We start from the raw sequence: 27722 nt of genomic DNA on the forward strand, positions 1-27722 counted from the left end.
GGTGGAGAAACTCACCGTGCAGCTGCCCCCCACCCCTCGTCCCGCCTGGTCTTGCGGCATCGGCGGGACCCGCTGGGGCCTTCGAGCCTCAGCCTCTCCCCGCCGCCCTCCACGTGGGGGTTGTAAAGACCCGACTCCTTCATGCGGAGTTTTGTCCCCACAGAGCCAGTCTGGGCCTGCGCCCCGCAGCCCAGTGCTTTGCGAAGGAAAGTCGGAATCCCTCTTCCCGGCTCTCTGGGTTCTGGGCAGGACACCCGCTCCTCGAGGGTCCAACCAGCTGGTTCTGGTGGGGAAGGGTCATCCTTTGGGGGAGGCGTGGGCAGCGTAAGTCCTGACAATGCGACCGTTTCGGTCAAGACCGCAGAGGTCATGTCCGTCGTTATGATGTCATCCGTGCCTAGAAACGGGCTTGGCTGTGCGCGTCACCTTTCCCCGTCCTTGTCTCCTGTCCACGAGCTAGCATTTTCTATCTTCAGGTGAGTGATAAATAACCTTTAGACTACTAAATATTGGGGAAGGGTGTCCCCATTAGGGACCCACTATTTCATTCTCTTTAGGCCGAGGGCATGTTAGGCTTTGAGGACAGCAGACTGGCAGCCGGCTCCGCGGTCGCAGACCAGTCTCCTTCCCGCCCGCAGGAGCCTGAATTCCGCGATCTCTTGGGGCGCGTCTCGCCCACTCCCCCGCCCTCCATCCCGCACGGGTGTCTGCACCCGGGGCTGTTGACTGCCCTCTTGTGGCGGAGGGGTTGTGTTCAGTTTATTGTTTGACTTACAAGTGCCTCATGAAATCTAAAAGATCAAATGCCTGCACATGTGTTGTTTTTATATTTATGGTTGAGTGTCATGCTTAGTGACAGCAGGAGAGGAGAAGGGAGAGAGAGAGGAGGGGAGGGAGGGAGGAAGGAAGGAAGGATGGGAGGGAGGGAGGGAGCACAGGCAGGATAAAATTTTAAATTCCTCCATTTGATTGGGATTGGAACTTTTCAATTCAATACTTAAATTATCTTAGACAAAATTAGAAAATATGAAAGATTTTTTCTTCTCTTAACACTGAAAAGAAGAGGGGCTGATCCACATTGAAGTTTTGTGTGTGGATAGTCTTTAATACACCCTTCCTCTGCTACAAAGGTGGTTTTCATTATTTTTTTTTTAGGAGTATAAGTATTTCCTAATTGTTCGTAAAAGTTATTTGTCTCATAAAAAATGGAAAGTTATAAAAATAGAGCTATGACTTTAAAGTACGGCATTTCTAAGGATAATTATCTGCCACTTATGATTATGGAAATTTGTTTGGATGCAAGTCCCTGCGAGTGTGACCTGGAGGTCCAGCCGGAGGGCAGAAGATGGGGGGCGGGGGGGGGGGAGGGGCAACTGCAGAGAGATGGAAAAACGGCTGGTGGGGCAGGAGGAAGGAGAGGCTCCCAAAGCGAGGGCAAACATCTTAGTTCTTTTGTTTACATATATTTTTTTTATTATTCTGTATTAGTTTCAGGTATACAGTACATCGATTAGACATTTATGTAGTTTAGGAAGTGGTCCCCCCGTTACCCACCTGACTCCACACACGGCCCTTAGAATAGTACTGACTACATTCCCTGTGCTGCACCCTACGCCCCTGCGACTGTTTCGAAACTACTCGCTTGTACTTCGTGGTCCCTCCATTGTCACACGGCTCCCCAACGCCCCTCCCCTCGGGCGAGCACCAGTCTGTTCTCTGTACTTGTGAGCCTGTTCCTTGTATTCTGCATATCAGTGAAATCATGTGGTATTTATCTTTCTCTGACTTATTTCCCTCAGCGTGACATCTTGTAGCTTGGGCTGGCACCAGGGGCCCGCCACCGAGCCTGCCCCGCGCTGAGGGCTGCTACCCGCCCACGAATGCACATCTCAGGGAAGGTGCTGACTGCTGGGCAATGGCCCATCTTGGGCAATGCCCGGTTTGGGTGGGGAGGTGTCCCAGGGAGACTCGGGGTGGGGCGGCCAATCTCGCCAGCCAATGCAGCTTCGGAATGGGCGGTGGGAGGGTGGGCCCAACACAGGCAAGATGGCGGCTGCCTGCAGACGCCCCGAGGGCACCCAGCGAAGGAGCAGTGGTGGCCGTCCCTCCAGCCCTCGCCCCGCGCAGCACAACTCAGTCCCTCGCAGAACATCTCCTGAAACTCCTGAGCTGCTGGCACCCAGGGTGAGTGTCCGCAAGCGACCGAGTCTGTGCACCGGCCCTTTAAGCGGATGCCTGTGTGTTCGCATTCCTTTGGTCTCACCCAGATGGCCGGGATCTCCACTGATTTTTACAGTCAGATTGTGTGGAAACGCCTCTTCCAGGGACTGGAGCTCTGGGACGTGGAGCCCCTGTGCGGGCCTGGGATCCCTCGTTCCTTCGGGGGGACCTCTGCAGCAATGTTCTGCCTCCCAGGTGCTCCGCTGCCATGTGCAGGTGTGGGAACCAGCCCGCTTCCGGCTCCGCCCTCCTGCTGGTCTCGATGTGGCTTTTTCTTTATATCTTCAGAGGTATGTGTTATGATCAGCTGGACTTCAAGTGGTTCTCCGAGTTGTTTGTTTTATAATTTGGTTGTAATTTTGGTGTGGTTCTGGAAGGAGGTGAACCCTGCTTTTACCTAGGCCGCCACTGTGACCGGAACCCACAGTCTTAGTTCTTAGCAATTAGGTGTTTTTTCTTGAGATTTAAATACTATGTGATATGATGAAAAAAAGTATGTTCTGCCAAGCTGGATAATTTTTACAAATCTCTCCTGAGCACTTGAGAAAGTAAGCGAAGAGCAGAAGGGTGTGAGTGCATGTGTGGCCAGTTCGCTTGATTTACTCCCTGGCCACCTCTGACTCTTGTATAAATTCTGTCCTGCGTTCGTTCATCTGTTTGCCGTACTTTTATCTAGAACCTACAACGTGCCAGGCGCTGTGCCAGGTGCTGGGGACACAGCGGTGAACAGAGCGGCCTCAGTCTGCCCTCGTCATTTTCAAAAATTGTTTGTTTTCATTGTGGCAAATTATGCAGCACATGAAACTTGTCATCTTAACCATTTTGCAGTGTGCAGTTTGGTGGCATTAGGTACATGCGCATTGTTGTGCGACCGTCACTTCCATTCACCCTCACGGTCTTTTCACCTTGCGAAGCTGAGACCCCATTAAATGCCAGGCCCCCATTGCCCACTCCCCGTATCCCCTGGCAACATCCATTCGACTCTCTGTCTTTGTGGACTCGACTGCTTCAGGGACATCCGCGCCCCTCAGGCTGTGGGGGAGGCACAGGGACACACCGGAGGTTCAGGAGCTGTGGCACCTGAAAAGCCACGGGGGCCCTCGCCCTCCCCATGCCTCACCCCGACATCCACATTCAAGAACTCCACTCCCTTCCTGGATCCCCAAAAGATCCGCCAGCATACGCGTTCTTTCAAATATTAACAACAGTGACAAGAACAACAAAACGTAAACAGCTAATGAACAGTGAGTTGCTGACTGCCCTGTCAGGAGTTTTTATATTTCCAGCACTCCCTTAGGCCTTTAATTCAACAGCCTTCAACTCAGAGCAGAGAAAAAAAATAGGCGAATGTGGCTCCCTCCAGAATATTCGACGTTTGAAGTCTTGAGTCCACATGAAGTCATCTGCCTTTTAGGATTATGGCCAGTGAACTGAGACCCCTTGCCAGCAGCCAGGAGAGCCTGGTGCTGGGCAGGCCAGACAGCCGCCCTGGGCCACTTTGCTCTCGGGGCCTCGCCTTTTGCTTCCCTCCCAATTTAAAAATTCTGGGACTCTGCATTGTTGGTTGGCATGTAAATTGGTATGCCTTTTGAAGGGCAATGAAAAAACTTTTTATTGTGGTAAAATATACATAACATGAGATTTTCCATTTTAACCATTTCTAAGTGTACCGTTTAGTGGCTTTTAGAATATTCACAATGTCGTGTAATTGTCACTATTCATCTCTAGAACCTTTTCATCATCCTCCCCTCAGCCCCTGTCGAGCATAATTTTGCAACATTTTAAATTCATATAACCTCTAGTCCAGCACTGTCGTCCCCAGGGCTCCGTTTAATAAATATGTTTAATAAATATTCATAAGTATGGAAGAAGAAATTTGTTACTGTATTAATATTCCAATTTATAGTTAATAAGTGTATATAGTAGAGTGGTGTGGCTTGATTTTAAAAATCATTACAAATGTGTCATTGAAAACAAACTTGTTTTTAATAATTATCTGCAGCAATTTAAGCACTTATCATTTGAAAGTTTTAACACTCTTATTTTATAACTTACTTAAAATTTATATCTTAAAAATTATTAAGGCTAAGCATTGATACCTAAAAATTCCAATAAAGCACTACGTTTCCATAGTATTGTTTGTGATCATTTAAGTTTATTTTTTCAGGAATGCCCCAAATGAGAGATCTGCAGGGCAGAAGTGAAATTCTACTTTTAAAAACATATTCTTCAAACAGTGTTTTCATGGCACAGGAGTAAGGATATTATAGTGTATTTTTTTTTTTTTTTTTTGCGAAACATTTTTGTTCATGAACATTACATAAGCCATGTGGGAATTTGTCTTTGGAAAGTAAGAGAATACTGCTTCATTGTCAGACATCTGCAGGATGAATTTGTAAAGTAGAATACATGGAATGTTTTACAGTAATGGGAAGCCCACGCTAATTTCAACTTTCTGTGGTTTTTTTTGTTTGTTTGTTTGTTTTTTTGGTGAATGAAAAGGAATGGAAAGAAAACAGCCCGTTTGGACAAACTGCCATCACACAGCAGGTGAGCTGGCATGCCCACCTCCAACAGCTTTGCCGGGGCTGGCTTCTTGGGGGCCCTTAGAACTAGACCAGCTACCGTCTGTGTCTGGAAACCCCACAGTTGCAGAGTGTGTGATTATAACTCCTTTGAGTTTTTTCGCAATCGGAAATGTTAAATTACTTGACAGAACCGAGTGTTATTGCACCGAGTGTGGCTAAACGTGTTGTTTATGCTTGTTTAACAAGAATATATGATCATCTCTTGAGTGCTCGCTTTGTGAGGGACACTGTGGCCCCGTGTCATTCTGCAGAGGAGGAAGCCAGGGCTAAGAGAATTCTGTAAACTCGGCCACAAAGGGTGGCGGCAGTAATCAAACTGGGTCTGGTGCCCATGAACTTAACTCAACACTCTGTGGCCTCAGGTTGCCTTATTAATCAGATAAAGGAATTTTCAGTGGATTCTGGTGTGTTATACACCTTTCATTAAAAACAATACTGTAGGGAAAAGAAATCTTGAAAAAGTACAATCCAGGATTTCTTAAATAGCCAGCATGTGCTGGTCACATGCCGCCTCATCTTCCCTCTCTGTGTCTGAGAAGTTGTCTCTTCCATATTGGCTACCGATGGGCCTTCTTGATCCCATTCATTCATTCGCACTCAATCTGTAATTATTGGCACTTACAACAGAGAATCAGGTCATGATGAGGGCGTCTGGTTACAGTGAATTCTATCCAGGATACAATGTATAAAACAGCCTGCGTAGCCCTTTCTTTGTCATTGCCAAGGCCTTTTTCTGGTATCGATGGCTCCGTGCTTCTGTCCCATAGAGATGGGGGCAGGGTAGGGGGCGAAGGGAGGAAGTGAGGGAGGAAACACATTTCAGCTGGCATCTTCCTCTTGCTGATGTCCATTTCCCCCTTGAAATTCTCCTTCCCTAGAACAGGCCGCGGGCCGCTGCTGTCCTATCGTCACCCTGGGCATATAAGTGTTTTCTGGAACCTCTCTTCAGAAAGACTGAATAGTGTATTAAAATGGCCTCTCCGATAAGTACAGAATTAATGTGTAAATCTGAACTTTAAAGCCTTTGGTCACTCCCTTGCCAATATCTTCAACTTCCTCGTCCCACTGACCTTCTGTCACTTCCTCCTGGAAAATCCCAGCCCCAGGGACAGTCCGCTGAGCCCTCATAGGAGCCCAGCCCCATGGTGGACCTGCGCCCATCCCTGCAGGGTCGAGGGCTCACCCAGAATGAGCTCTCCAAGCCTGCAATGGGAGTTCTCTCTTCTCCCATCCTCCAGCCTCCCCTCCGCCCCCATGCCAGCAGAGGACCCCAGAGAACATTCTGGCAGACACCCCTCTCCTTCCCTCCCTCCCTCCATCAAGCCCAGGAGCCTACTTACATCTGCAATCGTCGGGCCCCACCCTCTCACTAAACTGGACACTTCATCCTAGCCCTGGGCCCACCCTCTCTGAGCATCCAGGTGTCCAGCACCCACTCCTCGTGATCCCTTTCCAGACTCTGTCTTCAAAATCCATAAGTCACCTTGCTCGAGTCTCTCTAATGAAAAGAGAACCAAAAACGTCTCCTTAACTAGGTTTGCCAAATTTAGCAAATAAAACTAAGGGACAGTCAGATAAATTCAAATTAAAAAAAAAAAAAACAAACAGGTAATTTCTAACAAAAGCACGTCCCAAATATTGCACGGGACCTATTTATACTGAGAAATTATTCCTTGCTTGTCCGCAGTTCACATTTCGCTGGGCCTCCGTATTTTACCTGACGACCATACCCCGAGACCCCATGTGGCCCCCTCGGTTCCCACGCCATGTCCTATCCTTCACTGTCTCACTTTTAAAAGGCTTGAGGACACTCGCTGTCACTTCCCCTGTGTTCCTCGGCTCCCACAGGCGGGCTTTCAAGGTGAGCATGGCCCTGAAAGGGCTCCCGTTAGCCTTGTTACTAAACCTAGTGTATGTCGCCTCTCCAGCCTCTTGGTGGCCTTTGATGGTTCTGACGCTCATCTGCTGGGTTCTGGAGACCCTGCCCTGAGCCTCTTGTCAGGCCACTTCCCCCCTGTCCCTCACCTCCCCCCACCATCGGCCCCTCCGCTGGGGCACGCCACCCACAGGGCCCCGCACTGACCCCTTCCTCCTCCAGGGTCTTAGCTCTGCCGGTGGCACCACGGCCCTCCAGCTGCCCCAGCCAGGTACCTTATACCTGTCTCACCTGGAAGCGAGCCCGATCTCTTTAATCCACTCTCCTCACTGTAGTCGGGGAGGTCGTTCTCAGATGCAAATCCAGTCAACTATCCCAGCTTCTTAGCTTAGCTTAGAAAATCTGGATATCTAGCCCCTGCTGACGGCAGGCGCCAGCGCCCTCCATCCCAGCCCCGCCCCCTCCCATGTGTCTGGGATCGCTGCTCCTTCGGGGAAACACACCGCCTAAGCAGCTATCTCCTGCTCATCCCCAGAAGCCCCGCGCCGCACCGGGTCCGGGGCGCGCTCCCCACCCCGCACGCAGGCTGCCCGACGCCCGCACAGCGGTGCCGTCACCGGCCGGGAAGGTGGAGGAGGCAGCAGCAGCCTCGCCTCCTGTTTCACGGTCCGTTCCTGGCACACAGTAGGTCCTGGTAACATTGTGTGTCTCTTATCAGGTTGTACTCGTCAGTCCTCTGGACTCAAAGCTGCCCGGTGGCAGGCGGGTCCTTAGACTTTGTGTCCTCGCATGGTGCCTGGCGCAGAGCCCGCGACTCTTCAGCGGAGGAGTCTTTCGTGTTTCACAATCAGCCCCTCGAATGGATTTGCCAGCATCGGCCTCGGCAGTGAATTTGTGAAATACACGTTTGACAGCCTTCGATTTGAAATACAGCCCTCACAATCAATATTAGTATAAAAACAGCATTCGTCTTTATGTGACTAATAAGTCAGTCCGTGGGAGCAAACCCGATCCCAAATTCTAAATCCTGTGCACAACTTGGCACTAACGTTCCCAGCGTCTACAGAGCTTGGCCCGTTATTTCGTTATCAGCCTTTGTGATTTGATGCTGTGTCATATAATGACATTTTTTAAAAAATAAGCTATCTTTTATTTTAGGATATTCTTTTTTTTTTCTGTGAAAATGATAGATTTGTGTCTTATGAAGAAGTCTTAAAAAAAAAAAAAAAACCCGTAGGTCATGCTCATTCTCCTAGCCACACGCAGACCACACAAAGTCACCCCAACTGTGGTCCATGGGTGGGCCCCGCCCACAAGTGGAAAGCTTCACCCCGCAGGCAGGAAGGCAGATACCACCCACTGCAGTAGCCGGACGCCCCTCATATCAAAAGTTTCCATCAGCGTGACATCTTCCACTAGAGAAGAAAACAAAAATTTGTCTCAGAAGTAACCTAAGGCCATTTTTAGGCTTTTAGAAAACCATGCCCAACGTGTATATCCCAGAATGTTGTTCTTTATTGTGATCGTGGAAATTTACATTCGTGTCTACCAAGCTTAATTATTGAACTTCCTAAATTAACCCCCAAAGAAGATCGTTTTATTCTGCCTTGCTTGCCTCCCCTTTGCTAACTTCCATTTTGGGGAAAAGATGGCTCATACTCCAAGTTCCTGTGTTTTTCATTTATAAGTGTTATACATTATACCAAAATCTGCTATGACAAAAACGTTGTACATTCTGTGTAATAAACACAGCCTCTGTCAGAGAAGCAGAATAAACTGGGTTTTCTGGGCTTAGGATCTGGGACAAACGGGTTGAGGGAAGTTATCTTGGGTGACCTGAGCCTCTGGGGCATGGCCGTCGCCTCTGTGTGTGTGGATAAAGGACAACAGAGAGTTAAACGCCATGTGTTCAAAGCCGGGAGGAGAAGCCGTGCTATAATTCATACTGTTGTGGTTTGAAAGGGCGAAAAAAAAAAAAAAAAAAAAAAAAGAACGTCACACCTAGCCCTGTTTCTGAAGTGTCACTGGGAAACTCCCTAAGGTCTGCCTCCTACTTTTAAGGATTGTACCACCAATGACAGTTCTTAGTCTTGCCAGAAAACCAAGGCCCCAAGGTGAAAAGCCAGGTGAAGTTGCATCATCTAATTCAATTAAAAAAGCACATGCTTTCTGAACATCTGTGATTATATCATACATCAAAGCAAAAGTAAATACATCCTTTAAAAAAGGGGGCAGGAACACCTGTGATTACATTAAACTTGTCTCAGGTATCAATTTTCTTGGACTGTTGCTAAAGTTTAAACCCAAGTGATAGAACCATTCGCCGAGTCATCTGCAACTCGATGCTTCCCCCCACCAAGAAAAATCATTTGGTAATACTCATTCAAGATTTGAGAAATAAAAACCAAACCTCTTCGCAACCAGGAATGGGAGAATAGAAGGGCATTTCTTAACCTGATCATATATTTACAAATAAAGAAACAAACGAAAGACCCTGAGAGCATCCCCCGTAAATAAGATCAAAACAACAGATGACTACTTCGTACAGGGGGTTGTGGCAATTCGTCAAGCAGTACATTGAGCAAAAGGAATAAAATAAGAAGGACTAGGTAAGGAAGAAGCTGTTGTTATTGCAAATAACATGATGTCTACAAATCTGCAAAGAGTCTACATATATATTACTGGAAACAATAGAAAAGCAGTTTAGCAAAAAGCCTTATTTAAAGCAATATAAGCAAATCGGCTACACCTCTGTACTTCAGCAACAAACAAAACCACCTAAAAAAGCAACGGCAAGTGACCTAGAAATCTAATGAAAATGCACAAACAATTTCCGGAGAAATAGTATAAAACTTTATGGAAGGACTTAGAAACCTGTCCTACCCGGTACCGAGAACTGTTCTAAAGCTTCTGTAACAGAAACAGTGCAAATTGACCAACAGTACAGAATGGAGGGCCCGAAACTCACCCAAGAATATGTGAAAACTGGACGAATGTCAGAGGCAGCTCTGCCCACCACTGAAAAGCTGAGCCATCGAATAAATGGGACTGAACTGTGCTGATCCATGCAAGACACTCAGAATTGGATCACTGCCTCACAACAGTCATTCCTGATAGATGAGACTTAACTATGAAAGACAAAATTTAAGGCATTTAGAATGAAATGTGAAGCAATATCTTTATGATATTGGGGCAGGGAAAGAATTCTTCAACGAGGGAAAAACAAAAAAGTTAACTGTGTAACAGACGAGTTGGAAATTTAACCAAATTAAATTAAGCACGTTCCCTCTTGTTACCCAAAAGACACAATTAAAAAGAGAAAAAAAAGACGGACAAAGCCTATATTTATAACACATATGTGACGAACAATTGTTATCTAGAATAGATAAAGCATTTCTATGAATTGATAAGAAAAAGACCAACAAGCAAGTTTGAAAAATGAGCAAAAATCATGAGCAAGCATTTCACAAAAGGCTTTATAAAAGGACTTTAATGACAAGAGACTCATAAGGAATTAAGGAAACGCAAAATAAGACCACCGTGGGCTGCCGTCTCACACCAACTAGGGTGGGCAAAACTAAGTCCAACGATGCCAGAAGAGAGTAAGGATGGGTCAGTGGAACACTCGGACTTGGCTGACAAGAGCAGAAATTACAGCAGCCACTCCGAAAAGCAATTTGACACCAGAGTAACCTTTTTATTGTTCAGAAATATTTTCTGCCCCTCCCTGTGCGAAGGTGACACTTTATGCCCTATTGATGCCCGGCGTGGTGGCATGACTTACTCTAAAAGTTAGACTCTAACCAACTGCGTATGAGCAATGTGTATCCAACCCTTTGCCACCAGATGACCAATGTTCCAAGTATCAGCTGCCCCCTCCACCCAAATCCCAAGTGAAATAATAGGGGACAGACCACAGGCAGCCTGCAGTAGGTGAGTAGTGACAGCGAGAAATGCACCTCTGTTTTGTGGTAATACATTGAGTTGTGGGGGGTCGTTTGTTATTCCTGCATAATTGGGCTCATCCTAAGTGATATAGTACTCGCTCATAAAGTTGAACACTCATATGCCCTATGATCCAGAAATTCCCCTCTAAGAAAATGTCTCCAGAGACCCTCTTACACAGGAAACACATAAAATAGCATCCGTAGCAATGCTGTTCATAATTGAAAAAAACCTGGATACAGCCCTCATGTCCTTTGGGAGAAAATGAGTTGATAAATTATTGTATATGTGCAAAATTATACAGCAATTAAAACGAATGCATTCTAAGCAACACACGGCAATGTAAACGAGTCATAAATATAATTTTGTGTCATTAAAGCAAGTTAAAGACGTCTCCACACAGCACAATACCATTTTCAGAAAGCTGAAAAACAAACAGAAGGAAATAAAATAGTTTTAGGGTGCATAAGTATATAACACATGATTTCTTTTTAAGCAAGGAATGACAGCATTCCTGGGAGGCTGCCTGGAGGTGGGGAGGGAGGCGGGCGGAAGACGAAGGCGAGAAGCAACACCCAGACAGATGCTCTGATCCCGACTTTGACCCTATAAAGGGTCAGACAGTAAATATTTTAGGCTTTGTGGGCCATAGAGTCTCTCGTCCCAACTATTTAATGCAAGGGCTGCCTTTGACGATTTATAAACAAATGAGTGTGGCCGTGTGTCCCAGTAAGACTTCATTTATGGACTCTGAAATTTGAGTTTCCCCTGATTTTATATGCCATGAGATATGATTCTTTTTTTTTAATTGCTTTAAACCATTTAAACGTGTAAAAACCATCCTGAGCTCAAAAGCCATACGAAAATGCATAGTATCTCAGATATGACCCAAGAGCATTCTGCGACTCTCGCTCCAGTCCTCTGGTGTGGCTCATGGGTCTGCACGCTGTGATTTTGCTTCATACCTGTTTCATTTATTAGTTTAGATGTATAAAATATTATTTTTAAAGTTTTTAATAATAATAATAATAATGATAAAAACACAGCAGCCCCGGCTCGGAGAGGGGAGGGGCGTAGGACAAAGCCGGAAGGGTGGAGGATGGACAGGCCCACAGGATATGCGAGGACATTTGAACTCTTTCCAAAACACTTCCTCAAGGTCTGAGATGCTTTTGCTCTTGACCTAAGACGTTGGTACTGTCGTCATTCTCCCCTGACATAAGAGGAGGTCATTGTGTTAAATGACTGAACCGATGGAAAATTTGATCGGGGACATTTCCTGTACCTTGTGGCTGATTGCCATATGTCATATTAGTGTGCAAACTCACACACACACACACACACACACTCACACACACAACCTCAAATTCATTTTGATTATAACTTTAGCTGGACTATTGGTCTGCATGATTAAATTAAAAATAAGTCTCTAGATTTCAAAAGAACTAGCCCAAACCTGTCGAGCAGTATCTAGAAAATGCCCCTTTTACCACCCCCACCCCCCATTGTCCCACCCATCCTCTGTTCTGTCAGAAGTGGCACATTTTTAAAGGCTAACTCATTAGCATGTTCGAAGCAACGCATCGGGGTGAACCCTGGGTGCTGTCGAGGACCAGGACGGCGTCTTTTCTTTTAGAAGGACGGTAGCGAGATCACTCGTGTCTCTGTGTTGGTTTTCCTCAGCGGCGTCCGAACAGCTTTTGGGGTTCCTCGTCACAGTTCGCAGTCCCCTTCTTCTTCCTCCGGAAATCGGCAGCTACAGCTGTCTTCCTCTTGGGCAGTTTGTACTTGTTTCATAAACGCTAAAAAGATATTAAAAGATGTGTGTCGTTTAATGTTCGTTTTCTAAAAGCCGCAGCAGCGGAACCTCTCTCCCTAGCAAACGTTCTCCACTTCAGTTCGAACAAACACATCGACAAGAGAGGTGAGGGCCAGTGTGGACTTTTCCTCGGGATGTTTTGACTTAAGAGTGTTTCTTTTTACCAAATACTTTGATGGGTCCTGAGAAACTATAGCCTTTGTTTTCCACAATGGCTAAAATCAGTCTTGGGCGTGAATCGCTATAGCATAAAATTTGTCACGTCCCAAACATGGCTATGGTTTCAGCGAGGGTCACTCGGACTCCGTGCTGGAGAGTGTCTTGTGCACAAAGTGCCCGCGGCACCAGGACATCACAGGTCCTGCTACCATTTCCATCTATAAGTAAGGAAGGATCCGATTTAGGCATTAGTTTCCAGGTCTCCTTTTATCTATTAGTGTGAATATTTTTGTGCCCGCTAAGCAATGTGTAATCCTAAACAAACACTTGTTTTTATAGCCCGACAAAGCCCTCCCCCGATTTTACATGCCTGTAAGTAACTACAAAAAAATAACCCCAACCCAACAACGATACTATCTCCAGGAATTTATGAAAAAACTGGCAAGACATTCAGAAAGATCAAGGGGACGTCATGTCCCAATTCATTTTACGCAGCCCCTATAACTCTGATACCACAACCAAAGGCTGGAAACCTACGAGCCAATATCCCTCATGAACGTAGCTGTAGAAATGCTTAACAAAATATTAGCAAAAAGAATTCAGCACCATATAAAAGGAGTTATATACTATGAGCAAGAGAAGTTTAGTCCAGGGATGCAAGGCTGGTTCAATATTCGAAAATGAATCCACGTAATCCATCATCTCAAGAGGATAAAGAAGAAAATGACATGGTCTTATCAACTGATGCAGAAAAGGCATTGGACAAAATTTAACGTTCATTCATGACTCTAAAAATTTTCTCAGAAAACTAGAAACAGAGGAGGAAATTCGTCAACTTGATAAAGATCTAGTAAAAATCTACAGCTCACATCATACTTACTGGTAAAAAACTGAATGCTTTCCCCCTAAAATTGGAAGCAAGTTAAGGGTGTTCGCACTCAACACTCTCGTTCAGCATAGTGCTTGAATTTCTAGCCAGCACAGTAAACCAAGAAAAAGAAATAAAAAGCATACAGATAGGGAAAGAAAAAGTAAAAGTGTCCCTATTTGCAGATGACATCATGTTCTATATAGAAAATCCCAAGAAATGTACAAAATACTCCTAGAAGTAATAAGTGAGTTCAGCGAAATCACACGACACAAAATTAACCTATGAAAAAATTGTGTTCCTATATACTACAATGAACCCATGGAAACCAAAGTTTAGGATACTATACCATTTGCAGTTGTTTAAAAAATTTAAATACTAAGGCCTAAATGTAACAAAATAAATATGTACAGGGCTTGTATGATGAAAACTACAAAATACTGATGAACTAAATCAAAGAAAATATAAATAAATGGAGAGACAGACAGTATTCATAGATTGGAATAAATAACAGTAAACATGTCAATTCTCCTCAAATTGATGTACAGGTTTAACACAATTGCTATCAGAATCCCAGCTGATTTTTCGTAGGTACAGATAAGATTATTGTAAAATTTATGTGGAAGTGCAAAGGAACTAGAATAGCTACACAGTTTTGAAAAAGAAGAATAAAGCGAGAAGAATCACTCCAAACACCTAATTTTAAGACTTCTTCTATAGCTACAAGAATCAAGACTGTGTGGTATTGGCAGAAGAATAAATCAGTGGTACAGAAGAGAGAAACCAGAAACAACCCCCACGCAAGTATAGCCAACCGATTTTTGACAAAGGCACGGAAGCAGTTCAATGGAGGATGGATAATGTTTTCAGCAAATGATGCTGAGCCACTGGGCATCCAGAGGCAAACAAACAAACAAACAAACACAAATTGGATCGAAACGTCTCACGCCTAATACAACTTGACTAAAAAATGAGCCATAGTTTTAAATGAAAAACATTTAGTAGGGAGGTAGACAGAGAAGAAAAAAAATAAATGAAACAAACAAATGAACAAATAAATAAATTGCTCTTGCAAACAGCTTTAAAAAAGAAAAAGAAAAACATTTATAAGACAACATGGGAGAAAATCTAAATCTTTGTGACCTAGAACGTGGCGAAGCCTTCTTAGGCATGATTCCATAAATTAAAGAAAGGCAAATTGGACTTCATCAAAATTAAAAACTTTTTCTCTGCCAAAGGCCCTGTGAAGAGGATGAAAAGGAGAGCTGCGGACTGGGGGGGAACACTTGAACACCCCATAGCTGACCAAGGACTCATCTAGAAGACATAAAGAACTCTCAAAAGTCAACAGTGAAACAAGAAAAAAAATTCTATTGGAAAATGGGCAAAACACATGAAGGAACATTTCACTGAAGACGTCTAGATGGAAAGCAAGCAGAGGGGAAGATGGCCACCCTTTAGGGAAAGGCAAATTAAGACCATAAGGGGCTGTCACCACACACCTGCTAGAACACGTGGAAGAAGAAACCGTGGCAATACAAAGCACAGGCAAGGGCGAGGAGAAGCCAGGTCGCTCACGCATCGCTGGCGGAATGCTAAATGGTACAAGCCTCTGGAAAAATAGTTTGGTGGTTTCTTAAAAAACTAAACATGTACTTACCAGGGGACCTAGCAACTGACCGCTGGGCATTTATCTCAGAGACATGAAAACTTACGTCCACACGAAACCTCTACCTGATGATTCACAGTGGCTTTACATGCAATCGTCAAAAACTGGAAACAACCAAGATGCCCCTCGATGGGTGAATGACCAAACAAAGTGTGGCATGACCACACCGAGGAATACTAGTCAGCAATGAAAAAGAGCGAACTACGGAAACACACAGTGACCCGGATAAATCAACGGCACGAAGCCGAGTGGGAAAAAGCCAGTCTCGAAGGTCACATCTTCATGATCCATTTATACAGTGTAGGATTCCTTTTATATAACCTTCTTGAAATGACAAAATTGTAAAGATAGAAAACAGATTCGTGGGTGCCGGGGGGTAGGAATGATAAGGGGGACAGGGAGTGGATGTGACTTAAAGGTCTATCGGGAGGGGGGTCTTTGCGGTGATGGAATAGTTCTATGTTCTGGGTGTGCTGGTGGCTACGCCAATCCACGCGTGTGATAAAATGACATACAAGCATTCGCACCCAATGCACCAACGTCAGTCGCCTGGTTTGAATGACGCGTGACAGTTCCTAAAACGTAACCCCACGAATGGCCCATGAAACTTTTCCGCATTGTCAACAAAGCACGTATCGGATGCATTCGTGATAGTCTTACGTTGCTTGAGTAAACACAGGAATTTCTTTCTGCCCTGTTTAACAGCGGAGAAGCGAAGAGCGAGGAGGAACACCAGGAACAGCACGGCCGTCGATAACAGCGTGAGGAGGGAGACGACGATCGGGGGCACGCGACCTTCAAAAGAAGAGCACAGGGAGAAGCGCATGCAGCCGCGCAGCTCTGCGAGCGCACGTACGTATTCACACCCGTAAACCCCCGATCGCGCGAAGCGGCGCCTCGGGCATCTCTGACCAGCTACCTTAGTCGGCTTGCCTGCACGTGAAGAAAACTTTTTTTAAAAAAATATCTTCATAATTTTCTTAGAAGCCCACAAAAATTAAGTGCTTTGGCCTATCTATACTTGACCTTTCTATACGGTATACAGAATCCATGAGGCTCCATAATCCCCTTTCCTCGGCTTCGTGAAGCTGGAGTATCTTTTTGGGTCAAGCCTCGCCTTGCTCCGCTTACTCATGTGTAAACGACAAAATGACAAACTAAATGGCAAGTACCCCCCAAAATCAGTGGGTCCCTCGATGGCAGGATCAAAAAGGGAAGGCATGCTGGAAGCGCCTGCTGTTGGCAGAGATGTAAGACCTCAAGGTATCGGGGTGATTTAGAGTCCAGTGGGAATGGCTATGATACAGTCACATTGATTTAACAGAAACAAAATAGCTACCTGGCTCTGGCGCAGGGGCAGGCATGGTGACGGGGGGTGGACCTGGAGGGAAGGCAGCCGAGGTTGGTCCACATACCACGTCACTTTCCTTGGTCCCATTCACGAGCACAGATTTTCCGTCCAAAGAACAGCTGAGGGAGTCCGATGAAAACAGTTCAGATCATTAAGCAGGTACGGATAAGTTTAATTAAAAACATTAATATTTTCCACTCGATAAAGCAGCCTAGTCACAAAGATGTGTGGGTCTGTCCCTTTGCAGAATGACGTTGGACAAGTTATGAAATCTCTCTAAACCTCAGATTCTAATCTGCGAAATAAGATATACACACTCCCAGGACTGTTGTGAAGAGTAAAAGAATGACCTGTGACACTTTCATGTGTCTGATTCACTCCCAATAAATGGTAGCCACCATAATCACCACCATCACCATCACCATCACCATCACCATCACCATCACCATCATCATCACCATCACCATCATCATCTCCATCATCATCATCATCATCACCATCACCATCATCACCATCACCATCACCATCACCATCACCATCACCATCACCATCATCATCATCACCATCACCATCATCACCATCACCATCATCATCACCATCACCATCACCATCACCATCACCATCACCATCACCATCATCATCACCATCACCATCACCATCACCATCATCATCTCCATCATCATCACCATCATCATCACCATCACCATCACCATCACCATCACCATCACCATCACCATCACCATCATCATCTCCATCACCATCACCATCACCATCACCATCATCATCTCCATCAACATCACCATCATCATCACCATCACCATCATCATCACCATCACCATCATCATCATCACCATCACCATCATCATCACCATCACCATCATCATCATCATCACCATCACCATCACCATCACCATCACCATCACCATCACCATCACCATCACCATCATCATCTCCATCATCATCACCATCATCATCACCATCACCATCATCATCACCATCACCATCACCATCACCATCACCATCACCATCACCATCACCATCATCACCATCATCATCACCATCATCATCACCACCATCATCACCATCATCATCATTATCCTTATATCCCTTTCCCTTGCCCCTTTATATAACCCAAACCCTCCCATTCTCCAAAGCCAAGTTCAATCTCACTTTCTGTTCAGACTCATTTGACCACTCTAAACAATTTAAGTCAAAAGACCTTTCAAAACAATACAAAAAAACTTTCTATTTCAAACCAATACTTTTGTAAAACATAATAAAAATGTAATTGTAAAATAATAATAAAAATGACTTTTCTAGTAAGAAAATCGAATGAAAAAAGAACAACAGCATTTAAAATGCAAGCCCTAAATTTTTATTGTTAGAGCTGACAGACAGACACGAGTGACCGCCAACTTGCCTTAAAAGTTTCTAAATGCCTAAGGCCCTGCCTCCCTGAACGTGCTTCATCTTGTTTGATCCAGGAAGCTAAGCAGAGTCGGGCCTGGTTAGTACTCGCATGGGAAGACCACCTTAGGAAGACCAAGTACTATAGATGGTAAAAAAAAAAAAAAAAAAAAAAGCTCCTAAATGCCGTGTGTAACTGTGGCCCGGATTGCATGAGTGAAGAGCTATTCCCAAGTACACCGTTGGCTTTCTCGCTCCCTGCCACGGCTTTGTTTGCCCAAGTTCATGTTACGTTTTAGAGGGCAGGACACAGACTTCACCTTCTTCTCATTCTCAGCGCTGGCACTGAAGACTTAAGGATGAGCTGACCGAAGAGGGAAGACAAGAGGCAGCAAAGGGTGGAAGGAAACAGGAGGACAGCTGAGGCAGACAGTGGCAAAGTCGGCCAGCAACGCTGCCCGACGCCCTGGGCACCTTTGCTGGAGAAAACGCCCACTTCGCATTTCAAGGCACTGTTACCTCCTGCTGCTCCCACGCTGCCTGCAGCATGTTATTCTATGCCCGTGTTTTAAAAAGCTTCAATGATAACACTCTTTGTCTTTAAAAGAGTTAACCCAGATGCTTTATTTTGTAAGCAAAAGAAAATTAATACGTACTCTGTCCAGGGTCGACAGGTGCTACTTTTCTGATCGTTAAATGTCCCAAAGGAGCAGTCTTTGCAACCTTGCATAAAAATTAAAGCAGCAGTGAAAAAGGAAGAATTTTCATCATTTTGTAACTTTCCCTGTGATGAACATAATCACATAATAAAGCCAGTAACTTAATTCAATCTACACAGATTGTTCAATAGTTCCTGAAACAAAACCCTAACTAGACTGAAGTTTTTTTCCTAATTGTACCAGCATTGTATCTGTATGTAGAGGAAGTATGAAAATGCATGATCCTGGTGAATAACAAATGTCGTAATTTCAGATTATTGTTATTGATTGAAAAATAGTTTGTAAATATCATATACTTGACTCAGGGATCCATTGCTTGTTACTTGAAGGTTCTACAAATTTATATCTTAGTCTATATTCGAAGGACCAAAACCTAAGCTGATGACCTGTGCCTAGATGGTGAAATTGAGCTAGATCGAAGACGAGCACACCTACCCTCTTTGGCTAATTCTTGACCTTGCTGACAGTCCTGTTCACACATCCTGCATCCTGTCCCCAGGCAGTGGAATCCTGCGACGCACTCGCACTGCGCATCGCTGGTGGGGGAGCACGCCTTCTTAGTCCTGAAAACACCTACAAAATCCCCCAGCGTTATGTTACACTTGACCTCCAAATCTAGGAAGCAAATGTATGTTCTGCAATAAAAAATCGTGCTCACTCATAATGTCCCCGGTGACCTTGGAGTATAGAGTTTGCTTTTAAATCCCAATAGAAGACTTTTATGTGTTGCTAATGAAAATTTCCCCTTGTCAAAGAAAGGTTTCTTCTGATATTTCAAAAGCTCATTCCACAAATAATCGCTCTCATAGTAAATTACTTGACTGGACCTGCCCATTGACAAAGGCAATGGCATCTCTGACCCATAAGACTTTCAGTAGATCTAGGGAATACATGCTTGTCTTCCCGACACATATCGGAGTGAAGAACACACTTTCAATCTCATACCTTCACACCGCCTGCAGATGTCACAGGCCTTTTGTCCACTTGTGCTGGAGAAACTATTTGGAGGACAGGGACTGCAAGCCTGAGTCTTGTTTTTCACACAGTAAGTACCTAAAAAGGGTAGATCACAGCTGCATGTGTTTGACAATGGGCTGTCGTCACCCCAAGCATTGTGAAGTTAACAAGAGAACTAGAATGTGAAACGACAATTAGTTTTTTAGGTGCCACAGTGATAGATTTTATTTTGTAGTCTGACTTTTTCAAGTTACACATTTGCAAGATTGCCCTCAGCGTAATCACAGAATTAAGAATAACCAAGTATAGATATTGCAACAAATCAATCCACAGAAAGAAAACAGTTTCCTTTATCTACTGAAGAAAACAGAATGATTTCTGTTGATAGATCCAGGAGGTCAATATGATGGAATTCAGGAAGAGACCAATGTCCCTCATTGGTACACCAAAACTTAAAGGTGTCTGCCTTATCCCACTCTATTCCCCTTGCTGGCCCCTGTTTATTCCCTGCTGTACCCCAGTTTGAGCTCAGGTCCTCTCATGCAAAGCTAATATTTACTGCAATCTTGCCATGTGCACTGTTGTAAGCCCATATATGACCCTCCCAGCAACTCAATGAAATAGGTTCTCTTATTACCCCCAGATAACAAAGCCGGGGCACAAGAGGTTAAGTGACATGAATATGTCCACACAGCTAAGATGTAGCATCCAAGAAGTATTTATAAATGAATGAATGAAAGCTCATTAAAACAGAGCCCTGACCAATTGAACCATGTTTTCAACAGAACAGATCAACACACATGTCAATTTGGCTCTTACCAGCTGGACAGTTCCTACAGGAATCCTGCATCGCCCTCATCCTCTCTAAATTCATGACCACCAGCACAGTAGCCATGATGCTGCAATAACCATTTCTCATGATGAAACTTTGCATGCATATGACACTAGCAAAGCAAATTAAAAAAAGAAGAAGAATTTTAATCAAAGTTGCCATTTCACAAAGACTGCCCTGCAAAAAAGTAAACATTTCCAAAGATGAGATGGTTTCTCCATTCAGACTTATCTACATTTCAGCCATTATTTATACAATTCCACAAGACCAGATCTTGAGGTTTTTCAGGAACAATTAGTGAAGGAATAATATGGAAGAGATAGCAAATTCATAGAAACCTCTATTATAAGACACACAATTAAACACACAGCTTTATGAACGTTTGCCAAAGTCCAAGGGTACACTTTCCTGCATGTTTTGCCAATATGCAGAAATGACAATAGCAAGAACTTTTGGGGACTTTCATGAATTCTTAGTACTAGCACCCAGATTGCAACAATGCCAGTTGCTTGCTGCCCCTGAGATATAGTCCTTAAAAAGAGAATCTATCAGTGGTATCTGATAGGTCGGCTCAATGAGAAGCTATCTCATTATTGCTACTTATCTGAACAGCATATGGAAATTTCAACACCTAATTGCTAAAACGTTAAAACGCCTCTCTGCTCAACTCACTGTCACTATTTTCTTAATAGACAAATACTTGCCCATTTTGAGATCTGAAGCTCCTAAAGTAACAAAACTAAGGAGTAAAAAAAAAAAAAAAAGTCTCTTTACACTCTTGATCTTTATTTAATGGGCTATGAAACAGATGTTGTTAGAAATTAGAAGGAAAAATAAAAAGGCTAGAAAAATACAAAGAAAACAAAGCTTCTATCCTCACCCCATCTCGATTGCCCCATCTGCCCCAAACGGACAAACCTTGAGGTGAGCTGTCAGGGCCGGTGGACAACTTTCCACTCCTTGATCTCGAGAGCCTCTCTCTTCTACACAGCAAGGTTAGTGGGCAAACAGAGACGTCTGAGTGATTCAGCCGGGGCGGGGCCTCGTGGGAAATCCCCACCACAACTCTGTGATATCATTCAATATCTGCTAACGCAAAATTCCCACCCCCACCCCCCACCCCCCCTTAATGACGCTTCCTACCATTTCTTGGAGGCGTCATACTACTGTTGGGATCTTTCTCAGAGGACTTTGGGGAAAGGATTTTGTCACTTTCTGTAGTTCTTACGAGAGATTTAAGGGACGGAAGCCTCATCAAGGTAAAGCCCAGCGCGTGCGCCACTCGATGCCCGGTGTCCCCACGTTAGCGAGGCCGTGGCTGTGATTCGTGAACGCAGCTGATGCATCAGGCATCCGCGAAGCGCTGTGGTGAGCACTGTCTTCGGAGGGACTCTAGCAGTCGATATTACTATTGTTATTTTTTTATTATTAGAACATCATGCAAATGAGGACTCCTAGGCAATTCATCCTGCTAGGTTTGCGCGGAATGGGGAGGAGAGATTGGAACCCAGGACGACCTGACTCCTTGATACGGTGCTCCTCGTAGTGCGGGCGAGGTGGGGGGAGAAGGAGGGAGAGACGGAGGGAAACGGAGAGAAAGGGGCGCGTGGCATTGACGCGGCCGGGTTGCAAGGACCTCCGGGGATCTGACCTCAAGTTGCCTTTTGGTGGAAATTCAGGTGTAGTTCACGTAACTAAAATTCGCCATCTGAAAGTGCGCATTTCAGCGGGTTTCAGTACATTTACTCCGCGGTACAGCCGTCGCTGGCGTATCCTTCCAGAACATTGTTACCGGCCCCCAAAGAGGCTCCGCCCCCAGCGGCAGCCGCTTCCCAGGCCCCCCCGCCCCGCGGCCCCCCGAGGACCCAGGACCGCTGGCCTTTCCCGTCCCCGTCCCCGTCCCCGTCCCCGTCCCCAGCGGGCTCGCACCGCGCTCGGCCTTCAGGTGGGTCCGTCTCTCGCAGCGTCGTGTCTGCACGTCCGTCCGGCTGGCGGCGCGTGTCAGCGCTGCGTTCCCTTGACGACCGAAGGACACGCCGTCGCGTGGGTGGCCGCGCGGGCCCTGGCCCGTTCCTGCCGTGAGCAGCGCGGCTGTGAACGTCTGTGGACGAGTTCTCCGGCGGGACACGGAGGCCTGGAGGGGCCACATCGCCAGGTGCTTCTGTTTCACCTTTTTGAGGAAATGCCAGGTTGTTTCCCACGGCGGCCACATTTTCCATTTCCACCTGCAATGTGCAAGGATTCCAACGTCCCCGCATCCTTGCTCCCGCTTGTTATTTATTTATTTGTTTATTTATTTATTTATTTCTTATTTATTTATTTATTTTTTAGGTGAGCGACCAACCCTTGGTTAACCTCACAGATTACAAGGACCTTGTCAGCTTACGGTCACCTATTTTTAAATTTCCTAATTTATCGTTTTATGCCTATAGCACCTGGTCTTCCCAAATGGTCTCCGGTCCAAGCACTAACCAGGCCAGACCCTGCTTAGCTTCCGAGGTCAGAGGGGATGGGGCTTGTTCAGGGTGGCATGGCTGTAGACCTGGTTTTTTTTTTTTTTAATTGAAAAAAATTATTATAGCCATCCTAGTAGATGCGAAGTGGTTTTCATTTGTTTGCCCCGAATGTTAGGGCCCCATTCTCCATGGGACGGGAGCAGCAGAGGATAGCCCAAGCTTGGTGTCAGGCTAGCCTGGATGGGATCCAGGCTCCTGACCTTTGATGGCCATGTGACCTCGGGCAAATTTCCTAACCGCCCTAGGTCTCCATTTTTCCAAACACACCTTACAGATATAGAAACACTGTAGCTCGTCCTCATTTAGAGAGGTGTAAATGAGACATGAACACGAAGTACTTAGCTCAGTGCCTGGCACAGAGTTCTCCAGAAAAGAGTCATTGTTAGTATGAGATTTAATGTTTTGAAATGTTCCTTTCCATACCCATCAGCCGTAAAACAACCCCGAGCAAGGAGCGAAAGAGGAGAAAAAATGCTTGGGCCATCTACAGAACTTATTCTCAAAGTCTCAAAGTCATCTGAGAGCCATTCCACCTGTGGTAACTGTGGGATCCCCTGCACTGACTTCTCGGGGCAGGTGGGGGTGGGTTCGCTGAATGTAAAACTACACTGCCGATCACCTAACACTTTCAAAGTCGTGAACTAACTAAGTGGCCTCCTCATTTACATGTGGCACACGGGCTTAACGTTGCAGCATGACATTTAACCAAAATATAGTCTCACTAAACTAGATACTACTTACTACGTTTTGGATATTCTGTGGGCAAAGATATTACCTCCCTTGAAAGTGACATTTGTAGTTTCCCAGCACAGCAAGTAGCTCACTTTTTCAAGCCAGGCCATTGACATGAAAGTCTTTACTGAGCTAAAAGGTTCTCAAGATTGGTTTTATCAGCCTACGGTTAAACAAAATCAACCATTTCAGACTTATTCTGCTGGAGGCTAGGCACCGCTTTATTCAGGTGTCTAAAGAATTTTATTAAATGTGCTTATTACTGCGTTCCTGTTTGAGGAAATCCTCATGGGAAGCCGACACAGATTGCAGAGTGAATTAGATGCACGTCCGGTACAAGTTTCATTTGCTTTAAAATGTGTATCACGTTGCTTTAGTCATTTTAGAGTTCTGCTCTTTCAAATGTAACAAAAAATTCATCTCTTTTCTGAAGGCTAAGTCGGAGATGACCTCAAGCAAACGTCAACACCTCAGCAGTTCTGGCAATAATATATTTTGTCACTTTCTAAACATCACACCCAAAGCCAAGGAATAAGTTTTGTTTCATTTTCATTTACTATGGGTCTAATAATGAATATCTCAAGTGCATATGCTCTGAAGTTAAAGAACCTGAAGGTTCAACTGCTCTAAACAAGATAAAAGGCAATATTTGGAAAGAGAAAGAAAAACAGCACCTCAGAATGAGCTTTTTATAAGGTGTGCTCCTGTCACCCCAGGACACATCTTAGAGGCGCTCTAATGGAATACTCACTATTTGTACTTTTTATTTCCCGATGGATCAATTCTTTCAAGACTCAGAGTCCCCGCCCCTCCCCCAAGCACCTGTCTATTCTGGGCAGTGGTCGTTGTTGGAGATGTATGATGCTTTCGATGCCAACAGGAGTTTTGAGGCCTGGGAAGGAGAAGATTACAAAGGAATTAGAAGGAAAAAAAAATGAGTAGAAAATGAGAAGAGAGAGAGCAGAATAGGAAGAGAAGGAAGCACACATTGTGAGGGAAGATGTCATCAAATCGCTTACTCATCTTCCCAGCTCGCACTTTCTCCACGTAATACTGCTTATGTGTTACTGATTCATAAATATCCATCTCCACCTTCAGACCACCTCCAACTCCGAGCATCCAGGGCAAAAGTGCGAATGGAGGCTCACATCCCACGTGTCCAAATAGTTAGATGTTACACATCACGCTAACTGCACTGTTAAATAAAATACGTTCGGTCCAGGGCAGGGCACCACAGATTACACACACACATGCGCGCGCGCGCGCACACACGCACACACACACACATGGACTTAACAAGCGGGCACCTCTGTTGCTGGAGGTCTGACCCTTCATGCTGGTATAGAGCCGTAGAACCCTTCCGTGGCTCCATCGCCCTTGGGGATGACAGTCGGTCCCCAGGGACACACCCCACAGTTCCTGTGCTGTGTCTTGGGAACACAAGGTGACAGCGTCTCTGTGTTGTGGTCCTGCGAAGGGGAGCAGGGAGTGTGTGAACCCCAGAAGAGCCGGGAGGCAGGGGTGGGGAGAGGCACGCCCATTCATCAGATCCCTCATACCCGAAGGGAGCAGATCACTGCGAAATCTATCGCTATGCAAGAATATCATGGAAAGTGTAGTTTCCCAGAAATCCCAAGGGTCAATTTTCTCCATCCTATTTCTGTCCCCATTTGTGATTCCGGAAGTCCTTGCGAATTAGCATGGAGTTCACAACAGTTGCACATGAAGTCTGAGGAAGACTTTGCGATGTGAAAGTCTCTAACACTTATGCATTTATGGAGTGAGTAATATAGGAGCTGTAATACGGGCTCTCTACTAGAATCAGTTAGAAGAATGTTGAACCCCAGAATTGCAAACAATTTTAATTATTACAAAAATATTTAATACAATTTAATAACATTTCTAAAATTAAAAAGTCTCAGATAGATCTAAATAACTAGATATTTGATATTTGTTGATTATAATTTAAAATTTTTAATATATAATTTTGAAATTTTTAATACATAATTTTGAAATTTTTAGAAGAAAAATAACTTTTCTGAAGAAACAAAAAATAATTTTTAAAGAATTTTACATGCTTACATTTACATTTTATGTTACCTACATACAAATTCTGTATACTTGGACTGTACAATCATATTTGATTTTTTAAACTTTGACATCAGTACTGTCAAAAACCACAAATTATGTGAGATTCCCAATTGACAAATGAAATTAAGGCAAGAAAAATAAATTTATTTCTTGTTTAACTGTATAATAATTTATGAGTTACGTGCCATCAAAAAACATTCAGACACCTGCAAAAATGAAACTCGGTCAACTTTGACATTTTCCAAACTTTGTTCGTAAAAACAGTGGGTTTTTTTTTCCTAATTTTATTATTTTGGCGATTTCTCTGTTGAAGTGGTAGAAGACAACATAGTTAACACTTCTTTACTCGATTTCCCACGTTTTAAATATTTAGACATATGGCATGTGAGCGCCATTTGGACACTTGCTCCAGGCCCCACAAGTGGTGAGGGGCATATAGCAGGCATTCAAGAAACCTTTATTGAATGAAGGAAGGAAGGGGGGGAGGAAGGAATTGAACTCCAGTCTCATGGCCGCCTACCTCGTCATGGCCTAGTGTTTCCTTTCTCTCCCCGCTCCCCGGAACGTCCTCTGGCATGCACAGACTCCAACCCATGCTGTAGAGTTCTCCTCTCCTCCCATCTCGCATAAAATGCTTTTCCGCTAAAGGCCGACACTTCCTGAGGGCTTCCTACCTGCAAGGCACCGTTCCAGGTGTTTCTGTAGTTTCCTCAGTCGTACTGTATGATAGCCTTTGTTCCTTCTTTATAGGTGAGGCCACTAGAGCACAGAGAGGCTAGGTGGCCTGCCCAGTGTCGCCTGGTTGGTAAGGAACAGAGAAAGGGTTCAACTTTGGCTATCTGGCTCCAGAGCTCGCACTCTCACTGAGGACCCTTACCCTTCCCATGCCTGGGGCCCCTTCATCTTGTGGACTCCCTGCTTCTGAATCCCCCAGAATAATGTCCTTATGCTTGTAAAATATAATAAATACAAAGGATTACAAAGGAAACCAACTGTATTGAAACATACTCTCACCAAACATTTTAAAAACCTACTTGCAGTGTGGTAATGTATGGACTTCCTCATTAATATCTGCCTGTCATGATCTCAAATTCATCTAGAGCGTAACTGGTATTTTATGTGATGAGATATGAAAATACGTGATTTCTACTGGTGTGGCACCACAAACTGTTTCTTTGGCTACGCTTTGGGAATTTTTAAATTCAAAATAGAAGCAAATGTAAGATTTCCATTAGAGATTAGTGAAAATAAAAGATGCGATTTTCCTTATCCAAATTTACAGATACCAGAATTTTTTTATCTATGCCCCTTGGGCATCCATCAACCCCAGAATCATTCCAAGGCTACCTTAACATTTGGCCAGGAGTTATGACTAATTTGAGAGCTACTCCTAATGGATCTACTCATTCTTATGAATGAATAAAAAGAAGTGTTGACTCAACGTCCAAAAGTGAGACTATCAATTTAGTGGTTTGAGAGCCGAATTGGAAACCACATTCGATGTTGTCTACATGAATGATTGCCAAGAAACTGACAGTTTAAATTTAAACTTTAAGAAATGTTATGAAGAGCAGAATCAATAGCCCATAGTAGCCACTTTTCAGAGGGAGCCAGACTGGCTGAAAAAAGAAAAAGAGTAACCAAAATTATTAAATAAACAAATGTTCTGTATTTTTTAATTCTGCTCGAGAGTTGCCACATGCCACTAAGGAGCAAGGTGTTCCTTGGGCTGCAAGTGACAAGTATGATCAAAGCAACGTCACTCCAGCAAACAAGGTTACCCCAAAGCTATGACTTTATGCTGAAGGGTACTGGTTCCCTGCCCCCACTACTCGCCTTGACCTTGGAAAGTGCTCTTAAAAATATAAATTACAAGCTTATCTAATTATTTCATAAACTCAGCTTTTGTCAACTAACATTCAAGTATTTTCCCCCAAAAGAAAAAGCAAGACAACATCAGGACATAGATTTTT

The 27722-nt window shown here is 44.5% G+C and overlaps 1 protein-coding gene and 1 long non-coding RNA gene across 4 annotated transcripts; both read right to left on the reverse strand.

The window, feature by feature from the left end:
* Positions 1-7766: 7766 nt before the first annotated feature.
* Positions 7767-21444, reverse strand: TNFRSF9 (TNF receptor superfamily member 9). Of its 2 annotated transcripts, XM_016158727.2 has the most exons (8): positions 21329-21444; positions 20398-20522; positions 19567-19674; positions 19057-19194; positions 18559-18625; positions 16484-16614; positions 15805-15939; positions 7767-12431 (listed from the first exon to the last, which is right to left on the reverse strand). In XM_016158727.2, exons 2-8 carry the CDS (start codon positions 20510-20512, stop codon positions 12343-12345), a joined length of 783 nt encoding a protein of 260 aa, XP_016014213.2. In that variant the 5' UTR covers positions 20513-20522; positions 21329-21444; the 3' UTR covers positions 7767-12342. The 2 variants fall into 2 exon arrangements, with proteins under 2 accessions (XP_016014213.2, XP_016014212.2); XM_016158726.2 differs by having other exon boundaries at positions 20398-21444.
* A 2376-nt stretch (positions 21445-23820) lies between these two features.
* Positions 23821-26543, reverse strand: LOC107517664. Of its 2 annotated transcripts, none has more exons than XR_001598575.2 (3): positions 26424-26543; positions 24966-25127; positions 23821-24550 (listed from the first exon to the last, which is right to left on the reverse strand). It is a non-coding gene; the product is annotated as an uncharacterized LOC107517664 (long non-coding RNA). The 2 variants fall into 2 exon arrangements; XR_001598574.2 differs by lacking the exon at positions 23821-24550 and adding an exon at positions 24688-24853.
* Between the last annotated feature and the right edge of the window lie 1179 nt (positions 26544-27722).

The sequence above is a fragment of the Rousettus aegyptiacus genome, unplaced genomic scaffold (genome assembly GCF_014176215.1).
Source record: "Rousettus aegyptiacus isolate mRouAeg1 unplaced genomic scaffold, mRouAeg1.p scaffold_m13_p_1, whole genome shotgun sequence".
NCBI lineage: Eukaryota > Metazoa > Chordata > Mammalia > Chiroptera > Pteropodidae > Rousettus > Rousettus aegyptiacus.

Bases quoted from the DNA above. Each gene is read 5' to 3' on its own strand.
- TNFRSF9 (XM_016158726.2), bottom strand. From the start codon at position 20,605: ATGTTTACTTTTTTGCAGGGCAGTCTTTGTGAAATGGCAACTTTGATT. The intron at 16,615-18,558 runs GTACGTATTAAT...GGACTCCCTCAG, and splicing joins ACCTGTCGACCCTGGACAGA to CTGTTCTTTGGACGGAAAAT. The intron at 12,432-15,804 runs GTAAGACTATCA...ATATCTTTTTAG, and splicing joins CCTGTGTTTACTCAAGCAAC to CGTTTATGAAACAAGTACAA.